The sequence below is a fragment of the Cicer arietinum genome, chromosome 5 (genome assembly GCF_000331145.2).
Source record: "Cicer arietinum cultivar CDC Frontier isolate Library 1 chromosome 5, Cicar.CDCFrontier_v2.0, whole genome shotgun sequence".
Taxonomy (NCBI): domain Eukaryota; kingdom Viridiplantae; phylum Streptophyta; class Magnoliopsida; order Fabales; family Fabaceae; genus Cicer; species Cicer arietinum.
The window spans coordinates 2,088,100-2,100,121 of record NC_021164.2 but is presented as its reverse complement, the minus strand read 5'-3'; the positions used below and the strand labels follow the sequence as shown (position 1 = coordinate 2,100,121).

Below are 12,022 nucleotides of genomic sequence, written 5' to 3'. Positions count from 1 at the left end.
CCAACATAAATGTCTTTCAACCACAATATTGTTAGAATATTGTGGACATTGATTCAATCACATGTTCTTTAGCATATTTCCTTTTAGGAAGTCCACAATATAAATTTTTTATGACAACTTGCAAGCATATACTTAATATCAAAGCATCGTGTTCGCTTGTATAAGAAAGAACATTCCATCCTAATAAGCAACCGAGTGTATATTGCTCCCAGTACTTAATCCACAAATTCTTTTCAGCTTATAAATATTACCCAAAACATTAGACTTCACACCTACCAAGTCATAATGTATACTGATCATCATGCTTTTGAGAATAATCCTTATATGTATATATATTCTTAAATACCGGAACATATGGTCCAGAAAAATGATGGATTATATGTTCAGACTTAACCTAGTAACAGTAAAAAGTGCTAGTGAATCAAAAGTAATACTTTATTATCAGGTAGTATAATAATAAATAAAGTTAGAACAAGATATGCAACAAATCTTGCTTATTTATAAACTCTACTTGCACAATGTCAATAGACCCAACTTATTAATGGAACAGCCACATTCGATAACTTCAGTACTGCAGCTGTTATGTGATAAATAGCTTTTGTATCATTCACAACGATATACACCTGCGGGCTTAGTCACTTGATCAATCTTTCATCACTCCTAGAAAATTTCTAAGGATGCAGACATCTACAATGAGCTTTAGTGGTAGAAAATGTACCATTCACTAATGTTTCACGTAACATCAAGCAACTACCTGCGCCGTATGGAGCTGGATATCCTGTAATTCATCCACTTGTAAAAAACAAAATTTACTGTAGAGGGAACTCCTTCTGGAGAAGGTCCAGATTCCTACTATCACAAGCTTCAAACATGTCATTCCTGGAGGCACAACTGGAAAATGGGGGATAGAAGTTTAAGTCGCGGGAATATAAATTTAAAAACTAACTTGTATTATCTCTATCCTACTTGCAACGTCAAATACTTAAACTTTTCATTGTTAATGTATCTTGAAGTCATACCTCAATGAAATTCTTAAATATTGCCATGCATTCTCTGCTTTTGGATTCATGGCAAGCGCTCGAACATAATAACGAATAGACTCATCATACATGCCCTGTAAAGAAATGCAGAGGTTAATAACAAATTAGTAGTTTAATAATATGGTTAGGATGCGGCATATTATTCACAAAAGTGAACATCCCTTTTATTCTTCCAAACGCCCAAGTGGTATCAATTTGGTCCTCCAACATTAAGCGCTACGAAATGGTCCTTCATTGTTGAATTTTGTCATCAAACCGGCCCCCCAGTTATAAAAAAAACCAACAATGAACACCAATGCTCAGGCGGTAAAATGGACTTTCAAGGATTAACCAAGAAATTCCGTACTCAAACTCAGGGAACTCAATGGTTGAATGAACTCCGGTGATGAAGAAAAAATGTTATGAGAACCAAATCCAAAACACTTGTGTGGTTTCAAAACCAAAATATGAGCTCACCTAAACACTCTAGGATTAGCATGAAAGCACAAATATATTGAAGTAATGACATTAATGTTTCAAAAGCTTGTCATTGTTACGATAAAACAATGAGTCATCCACTTTTACACGACACCTTCATTAGTTTCTACTTTTACTCATTATTTTCTACTCAACCAAATTAAAAATATGCTTAATTTAAAACATAATTGATTTTTAAATAAGATTTTTAATTATTATAGAAAGAAGAAGGGTGTATCTTGGCACAATAGTAAGGTAACTAGCTGCCTTGTGACCTAGAGGTCACGGGTTCAAATCCTAGAAACAGCCTCTCCACTTGCAGGGGTCAGCAAGAATACGTACATCTACTCTCCCCAGACCCCCACCTGATGGGAATCTCGTACACCACACCTAGACCACCTTTTTTATTATTAATAAAACGACGGATGAAGTTAAACACACATGTTTGTTCTACACTCTCTTTTGGGATGGTCGATCATTGAAAGTGATACTAGCTTGTGCAACCTTGTGGTCATAAGTCATATCTCATAAATTTGATCCTTGCTTTCCCATTCTTATAAATAAAGTTAAGGTTCATCATAAGGTAAAACAGGTTTGTATTTTGTCCATGTTTCAAGTCAAAAGAGTTCTTGTGTAAGGGTAAGGTAGGCATGTTAAACAAAACAAAAAATCCTCGAGCCTTCACCCAAGCTTTTACAAAAACTGGTCCTAGAAAACATTATTTTCACTACAAAAAAAAATGACCAACTAAATATTCATAAGACAAATTGAAGACAAAAAATTCAAGAAAAGATTTAAAATATAAAACTGAGAGAGAGAGAAACGGGACCTATATTAAATTTACCCTTTCTCAATTGTGGCTTAACATCTCCATAATAGAGGTTAATCTTGTCCAAATATACTTGACATATGGTAGTATACCACACATCTCCATAATAGAGGTGAAACTTGTCCAAAAATACTTGACATGTGTTAGTATACCACGCTCCAAAACCAAATAGCACCAAATAATTTGAGTTTCAATATAAAGTATACGTAGGCATCTAATTTCCAAATGTACCCCCACCATAGTTCTTGAAAGTATACATTGCTACGTAGTGCTTTGTAGCAAACAAAGAATTCCAGAATTATTAAAGTTGAATAGTTCAACTAGAGTAACTGCCATAATAATGTATTTCACTTGTACACTTTCATATACCACAAACATAACAAACTGAAAATGTGATAAGCCTTATTCTTCTTTATATTTAATAAAATTTACTATTAAAATAAGCTAAAAGCCGAGCAGAGAGTTTACCTGGTTTGCATAACTGATACCCATATTTGCCCAAGCACGAACATAATTAGGCTTTAAATCTAGCGCCTGGAGTCAAAAGAAAAAAAAATACCATTAGAGAAGAATAAATTACATACAGAAAATAGATAGCATATTTTATGCACTTGAAAGTGCGAATAATCTCAACATAAACAAACGGATAAGGATGTGAAAATAAAACAGTTAAAAAAAAAGAATCAAATAAAAAATACATCCAATCTCTCCAAATACCTGTCAATAAAATCTTGCACTAATACAACAGCCTAATAATGTATAGAATACCTGGACAGAGCAGCATCTCACAGTAGACATGGAACAGTTTATGTTTTAGGAGATGAAATACAACAACAACAATGTAAGTCTATTCTCACAAGATGAAGTTGACTACATTAACCAAACAACACCACAATGTCCAATTGTAGATCACGTCAACTGATAATCATTTAAATCTAAATCACTAATTATTTGACATATAGTTTGTCTTTATTACCAACTAAAGACTAATGAACTACCCTCCCCCTGATCTACTATCTTTACCGGGGCTTCTAAACTCTGTAGGTCATCTCCGTACATGCTCAAATCACTTAAAAGTGAGTTTCTTCCATCTTTTCCATACTAGTTGTTACTTGCTACCCTAACTTCCCCTCCAATACATCTGTTCCCAATCATGTCTTGAATGTCTACTCGTGCATTGAAAAGTCTCATCTTATATTTTAATAGGTTCTTTATCTTCCAACATTCAATCCCTACAACATTGCAGGCCTTATAATTGTTTGTAATATTTTCCATTAAACTTGAGTGGTACCTCTCTATCACAAACAACACCTGAAACACTCCCTCACTTTGTCCACCTAAATTGGATCCTACAGTTTACACCTCCCTCTATTTCATTATCATTTTGCATTACGGACTCAAGACGCTCAAGTAGTCTCCAACTTTTATTTTTAAGCTAGAATTAGTCCTTGTGGTACTCAACTTACATTCCTTGGTAATCCAATTTACTTCTGCTTACACAAGGGTAGTACATACACAAGTCCTAAACTCCAATACTATGTAAGCCAAAAGGCAGTTGCCTAAATATTCTACATTTCTAATAACATCCTTATTCTTCACTTAACAACTCCACTAGGAACATGAGGACATATACAGAACTATTAACCAATGATATACTCTAAAATCAGCTTAAGACTGGATTTTGAATAGACTCAAGACCCCAAACTTATATGACAAGAAATGACCACCTCATAGTCATTATAAGTTACATTTTAATGTCATAAACTACATTAGAGTTACTTTCAAATCAAAATTGATTCCAATACATACCTGTTGATAAGCCATTATTGCATCAGCACTTTGAACACTGTTTGCTTGTGTTGCACCAAGCTTGTTCCAGAGAGAGTAGTCCTGCGGCTTAAGTTTCAAAGCTCGTTCAAAAGATGAAATGGCTTTGTCATATTCTCTGGATAAGTTGTACAGGACCCCAAGAACTATGTGGACATCTGCATCATCAGGCGAGATTTCAGCTGCCTCATTGAATAATCTAGCAACCTGCAAAAAGGAATATCAATCTCTCAAAACTAACAATAAGTTATATTAGTATATGTATAAATATTGCTAAATAAGTGTTTCAGTATGTTTGTTAAATTAAACTAGGCTTCAAAACGAAGTGAGAAGCAGGATGAGATAGGAAGGTCTAGTGTCGAAGGTAAGCTTCATGTCATAGTTCAAATTTCTTCTGAGCTTCAATACTTGTTGAATGAAGTTGTATCTGCCTCTTCTAACAACTCACCAATGAGAATAGGGTGACGTAGTAAAACTTCCACCCATATTTCATTTAAGCCAGTACTTAAACATAATGGATTGTCATTTTTAGAAGGAAAAAGATTAAGGCTCTCATTTCTATTTGATATTTTCAATAAATACAACAACTCAGGGATACATTTACAAAGGTGCCACTCGGCTGAGGATTAATGGTACATGTAATAAGTATGAATGCTAAAAAATGCAGCCCAGCTTGATGGAAACGTTGAGATAATGGGCTGGGAGAATATGTTAATACACCATTTAACCCTTAACTTGTGTATAACACTATGGTTTTGGTGTTTCTTGTTGGTTTACAAGGCAATATCTTAAAGTAACTTGATATTATATTAGAGTACCATACTATATCACATAAGATTAGTTACTCTAATACCTAGTTATTATCATGATTTGTTTTTAATGTCCTTATTTATTTAGAATTAGGAGTCTTGTATCTCTATAAATATATGGGTTAGTGTTTAATCTTTGTATCAAGTTATTAACAATAATATTACACTATTATCATATTCAAAGTCTTCATTATTTATCATCTTTTATCTAAAAGCTATAACGTCAACATACAACAACGACAACAACACAGTTGTCTCACTAGGTGGGGTTGCCTATATGGACATATCTTAATCATAATTTGTTTTTAGCAAACATGATAATGAGGAAGCATTCAATTTCACTCACATCAGCATAGTACAAAGAATCAGAAATCTCGGGTGGGGCAATTGTTCCATATTTTGGGTGATTCCGTAGCCATCCAAATAAATACTTTAAAGCAGCATTTTGCTCCAGTTCTGCAAATACCAAATACCAACACATATGTTCAAAATAGTTTTTATAAAGGAATACAATATTACAGCCTACAAGTCATTTGTGTCAATGCTTGCAATTCAATGCTTGCAATAACAAACTCACTAAAATAGAAGACAAGTACAAAATGGACTATAAGAATCCAAAGCATGAAAAATCGGAAGCAAAGCAAATATAAGTATATTAGCTTTTCAAAAAAGCTCTTCAAGTCCAACTCCTACAACTTCTATTGCAGAAAAACTCCAAAAAAAAAAATAAAGAAAGAAAATATGAGTAGAATTGGGCGCATTAAATCAATTCAAGCATCAAAACTTGGTGTGACAAACCAGCTTCTGAATGAACTAATATTAATATCCTATTTACAAGATATAACTTATTGAGGTAATCAGTCAGAAGCAGTCACTAACCATTTGTATGACTGACACCAAGAGCAAGAAGCACCTCCAAGTTTGTTGGATCAGCCTCCTGTGCACGCATCATAGCTGCAATCGCCTGTGTAGGTTTGAAAAAAATTTATAAAAACTATAAGTTACTGTTTAAAGAAAACATCAAGATACAAAGTGATAGATCAATCGTAGTAAAATCAAGATGAATGCGGATGACTAAATGCATAAAAAACAACGATAGTTCCTGTACAAAAGAACGAGGTAGAGGAAGAAAGCAGGGTGATTTGATTTACTACATAAACAACAAAGAATTACCAATATGATGCTATAAAGTATATACAATGAAGGATTCAGACAAGTTTTCCCATCAAAGCAAGATTTTGGAGGCAGAAGAATAGCTAAAGAATAGGTCATGGAATAATAAGATTCCTATTTAGTTCAACCTACACGCATCCTATCACTTATGGAAATACCCATTTAATATTAATTTGGTAAACATGAAATGGTCAGCAAAAATAGACTAACTGAAACCAATTTATGCCAAATGAAGCATAAAATATACTGCATATGTTGAACAATCGCTTGATAGTAAATAAAGAAGCAAATTAGAATACCATATTCAATTGAACAGAAACATAGTCTATGCTATCGACAGTTGAAATATAAATACAAATAAATTGATGAAAATTGTTAATTCCATAGAAAAATTGTAGTAGTTAGATAGTAACATATGTCGTTACAGTATACACAAATTGGGGAGCTTATTATAAAAAAGGCATCCTAACCTGTTGATCATCGTCATTTTCTGCATGTGCTATTCCAAGTAGTCTCCATCCTTCGGCATTTTCAGGGTTTTTCAAGACTTCGGCTTCTAGTGCTAGAACTGCTTCACTTAAAAGCCCTTTCCTGAAGAGATCTTGGCCTTCTTTTAGTGGATTTGGATGACCGACATAAGGATTTAAATCTGAAAACACATACACACCCCTTGAACTATCTAACCGCTGCTTGGCAACAATTTGCTCATTTAGGAACCTATATATAACCAACAAAGATCTGATTAATTCAAGGGAACAACCTCTATAATGGCATGTAACAATTTCAAGTTTCAGGGGAACATATGTAGACACAACCCAAGAATACGTAGAGTTAGCTCCGTTTAGTAAAATTAAGCTATAAGCTAACTGATAGCTGAAAAGCTGACTAACAGCTGAAAAGCTAGCTGATAACTGATGACTTATAGCTGAAAAATTAATTAATTAAAATGTTTACTAAATTTAGATTTAACAATATAAAATGACATGATTATTTAATTTAAAATAACAAAAAATGTGACATTTTTATCCAATCTTATGCCTATTGTTTTTAATCGATCTTTTTTTTTTTTGTACTCAATCCATTTTCCTACTTCACTTTATTTCTTATGTTTTCTTCTGCTCCATGTCGTTACACTTTATTTCTTATGTTTTATTTTTCTCCATGTCGTTAGTTAGTTGATGTTATCTTATAACTTCCACCTTTCTCCCCGACTTATGTTTTTCCAAATGAGATTGCTCAATTCACCTAATAAGTCTCTCATGTTTACTCATCTCTTTATTTTACTATATTTCGCTCATTTATGACTTTTGTAGTAGAAAATCCAAAAAATGTAACAAATCTCTGAAATTAAAAAAAAAAAACATGGAATTCATTTTTTTTGCACATCAGCTACTTTATTTATTACAATATAAACATAAATTTGAAGAGTTCTCTAAAAGTTTAACAAATCTCAAGTGTATAAATAGTAATCGTAAAAAGCAATTCATTTTACGGTTCACTATTTGGCATAAAAAGTAAATTTAACTTTATGAATTTCTTGTCAAATGAAAGATTTTATGAGTTATTTTTGCAAGGAATTAAAGAAATTGAGTCCAGCTCTATTCATACATGTCTTTGTCAATTTTGTGTTATGTGACAAAGATTTTTGGCATACATGAAGTTAATTTTTTTGCTATGAATTTTTATGGTAATGATTGAAAGAATGGATGTGTTATGTAGAAGTAATAGTACCACTCTAAACAAAAAAACAGAAGTAATAGCACCGAAAAGAAGATACTAAAAATAGTGGGTAAATAGTAAGTTAGTGGGACAGTTATGTTTTATATATAAAAAATAATAAAAATAAATTAATGAGGTTATAAATGGAAGAAAGTGTAAAAAACTATAAGCTATAAGTTCAAACGCTACTTAAAATAGCATCTCAGAATAAGCTATAAGCTTGTTTACCAAACACATCTCATTTAATCCAACAAACTTATAAACTAGTTTAATAAGCTATATAAGCTAGCTTATTGGCGTTACCAAACAGTGCCTTAGAATATATAACAATATCTTGTCATTTTTATGAATAATGCAATTCAATAAGTAGAAAAGATTGACTTACTCATCATATGCGTTAGCCCAGTTATCCGAAGAGCCTTCCCCAAAGACTCCTTCACCAACCTGCTGACCAAATTCCTCTGCCCAGTCATTAACATGCAACTTTGAGAATTCATCAACCCACTGGTCATCAACTGCTCCATGCTGTTGTCTTTCAATTGAATATTCATTCGCCCACTGTTCAGGTCCAACTCCCGACAAAGCCTTAAATCCACAATCAGCATTCAAATTAGAGAAAAAGGACGCATCAATTAATTAATCCTACTTTTTTGCATTTTCAACATTATGTATTTACAATACAAATCAAGATTCAAGAGTTCAAATTAATTAACTGGGAGATGTATCTCGGATTTGCATTAAGTATAAGGGTTGCTAAGTGCATGGAGCTCCCACTACTTTGGACTCTAGGCAGGTTCACACCGGTGTAGGCACGCACAAGTAAGAACACCGGCAAGTCTACAATGTTTAACGACCAAAAGAAGAAAAAAAGAAAATTGTATTCTTGGAAATCAAAGTGATAGATAGAACCATACTAACACCCGTTTCCATGGATAGGACTCCTCAAGAACTCAATAGAAAACTTGGATAACATTTCTGAAGAAAAGATGGAGTAAAAGCATTTATAGGCCAGGAAATATCCTAATCCCTCCCAGTCAAAACCTTCAAAATCTCACGTAAGTAAAAAAGTCACCCAATCCATAAAGTATTTTCTACACAATATTCTGGGATAGGATTGTATTCTAAGACTTTTGTTTTGCTTAGTTAATGGGTGTTTTAAGAGTGTTTCGTTTTCTGACTTCTATAGAAATTGGGTATCCTTGCCACATTTTTTCCACCTGATGCATTTTCCACCTGTTTTGGAATGTTTCATATCTTCCCTTGATCTGAAATTTCATTTTTTTTCTAATGCATATTTTCTTATAATGAGCCTAAGTAAAGGGCTCAAGTGTTCAATTGGCAGTTGCTAATCGTCATATTAGTATAAATAATTTCGAGTTTAAAGTCAGCGTTTTGGATCACAATTAGAAAGGTCGCTGTTTACAATCTCACTTATTTTCTGCCTCGACCTCTCCTGTTCTTCCTTACTTTTGTCTCATCTGGTCAAATAGTAAACAAAAACTACATCCTGATAAATATTAGTTTTTTTAACTGAATATAGGCCCCAATCGATAAAACACTAGCAAATAAATATGGTTTCCAGTTTATTGGACATGCCTTATTATTTAAGAATTCACCAGCCCATGCATCACCACGATTATATTGCTGCTGATATTCTGCTGCCCAATCTCCAGATGCGGGTAATGCAGTCTCTTTAACTTGATTGTCATCGATAATCAACTCACCACGGCTCATCTTTGATACAAATTGAAGGAACTTTGAGTTCTGCATGCCAAAAGAACATGTTGAAATTGTATATTTCAGGTTTCATAAAGAGGAAATAATTGCTACAAGAGGATAAGATATTTTGCTTGGCAAGGAGACTAATAAAGCACAATAGAGACAAGCTCATTAACACAAAGCTTGTTATTCCCTCCATGCTTTCAAGGACATCCTTTGACAAAAGTACGGCATTACACCAACCGATAGTCTAACAAACCAACCTTATCTCATAAAAGATTTAAGAAAACCCTGAGAATTCTGCACCAACAAAAAACACTAGAGAACAACATAAACAGTAAACCAGCATAGAGCTTTTCTTTTCTCTCAATCTTGAAATCTCCCTTTTCTTCGTCATAAATTTTGATATCACTAGCTGTTTTATTAGGGGGGAAAAAACATACTCACCAGCCGAAGCACAAGAGAAAAATAAGAAAAAGAATGATGCAATGCAAGATGTCAACTCAAGAGAACCATCCACTTATCCAGTTCTTTTGAGAAAGGGCAAAGAACACTCATGGCAGATGCCTTTAGCTTTTACACTCAAGGAGACCAAGAATACCATACTCTATCAAAGAGTGACGGCTAAGATACTGTCACGAAACTCGAGCATTACAGTCTATTAAATATCAGCATATCACTAGAATATTGTTCCCATTAAATTACTTGTTTATATAACAAAAAAAAATTATTTCTAGAATAAACTTCCCTCATCTGATAAATGAAGGATAGTTGATGTTTGTTACCAAGTTAATTATTGAAACTCTTGTTGTCCTAACTAACCTAGATGATTGAATCATATACTTTTTTGTTATCTTCTGTCATGACACCTCCCCACCATAATTATGTCCACTAACACCCACCATAGTTATGTCCACTAACACCAAGTGATCTTTTCCTTGATATAAATAACTATTAGACTGAAAATACAAAATAAATTGCATTCAATCGAGAAACTGAGTACCCTTTAATGCAACAGACAGAAATCATGCATGACCTAGATGTGTCTTGACCACCTGAGATTCAGGTTAATGAGCATGATAGAAATGTGCCTTAAAAATGTCAGCTTCATCCCACAGTCAGAAAATTGTCAAATTCAATATCTATCCACAATATTTACAGTGAAAAGAGAAAATTAATCCAACAAACAGGCGGAAAAAATTATTGAACTTCTATCTTCTTTAATCCCGTGTAGTCTTAATAACATACTCGATTGCGATTATTAACATGATTGCTTGTGAAGTAGAAATTTAACAGTAAAGAGAAGTGAATAAACCTGAAATTTAGGGTCAGCATTTTGAGCCAATGTATTTGCAAGCATACGAGTCTGCTCCATTGCAGCAATGTTTGGCATGTTCATACCTTGCATTTGACCTACTGATGACAATTGAGACTGCAAGATGTAACCAAGAAAAAATAATATCAACAAAACGATTGAAAGTTGATTAAAAATAATATAGATGCAACATTGAGAAATCAATTAATAGAATATTTACAAATACCAGTACAATCCTAGTCTATGGATACCAGCATCAAGACCGGTGAAAAAAGAAGGTATTGCATCAAAGACATTATGTGGACACACACACACGCATGGCCGCACACATAAACACCCAAAAATTATGCTTTTTCTGTTATAGGCTACTGTTTTATTTCATGACTTGATTACTTGGATCCCTCCCATTTTGAACATTCTGATCGAAATCATAATAATCTCAAATCAGAAAAGAAATCAAACTGCCACTCTGCCAGAGATTTTCCAAAGCCATTCATCTCACAGCTCTTTCTTTTGATGTGTGTGCTGAGCACAGGAGATGGGCACCAACATCAAAACTAATGAAGAAATAGTATGAAGAATTATTTTGGAAGAAAGCTATTGCTGAAGAAAGCGTAATGTTGATTGTGAAGCGGAAACTAAAAGGAATAGCCATACAATGGTGGAAGAAACAACATATTTGGCTAGTAAACCCTAAAATTCAAACTTGCTAATGGAGACCAAACTCAGGAAGCAATTTTCATCAACTAATTATAAGATGCACATATTCAGTTATTTGGGAGATTTAATGGACCGGCCAGAAATAGGCATTCCATGACTAAAATTAATTTGAATTTAGCGTTTGTGCAGCTTGGACCCAGAAACATGAGAGCAACCCTACAATGTTTGCTTTAGTAGTCAGCTCAGCATAACAAGATTCCTCAATAAACGTAAAGGGTTTGAATTGCATGTTACTGATAGTTTAAATAGCATGGTTATATACATGTATGTGTGTCACGTGAAGGGAATTAAAATTATAACAAGAAATAGAACAGTGAAGACTTCTCACATTTTCAAATTCAGAGACCCAACCATTTACACCATGCTGTTGCTCAAATGAGTTGGCCCAAGCATCGGGATTATCATATCTTTCCCT

At 33.6% G+C, this 12,022-nt stretch overlaps 1 protein-coding gene across 1 annotated transcript in view; it reads right to left on the bottom strand.

Annotated features, from left to right (window-relative positions):
* Positions 1–417: 417 nt before the first annotated feature.
* The window catches only part of LOC101510381 (peroxisome biogenesis protein 5), a 14,476-nt gene continuing 2,871 nt past the window's right edge, over positions 418–12,022 (bottom strand). Inside the window, exons 6-16 of the mRNA XM_073368558.1 lie at positions 11,936–12,022; positions 10,888–11,004; positions 9,450–9,617; positions 8,239–8,438; positions 6,605–6,851; positions 5,841–5,925; positions 5,308–5,417; positions 4,135–4,359; positions 2,794–2,859; positions 1,020–1,114; positions 418–891 (exon numbers count right to left, since the gene is read on the bottom strand). Coding sequence (XP_073224659.1) covers positions 810–891; positions 1,020–1,114; positions 2,794–2,859; positions 4,135–4,359; positions 5,308–5,417; positions 5,841–5,925; positions 6,605–6,851; positions 8,239–8,438; positions 9,450–9,617; positions 10,888–11,004; positions 11,936–12,022 — 1,482 coding nt within the window. The 3' untranslated portion in view covers positions 418–809. The remainder of the gene's footprint in view (positions 892–1,019; positions 1,115–2,793; positions 2,860–4,134; positions 4,360–5,307; positions 5,418–5,840; positions 5,926–6,604; positions 6,852–8,238; positions 8,439–9,449; positions 9,618–10,887; positions 11,005–11,935) is intronic.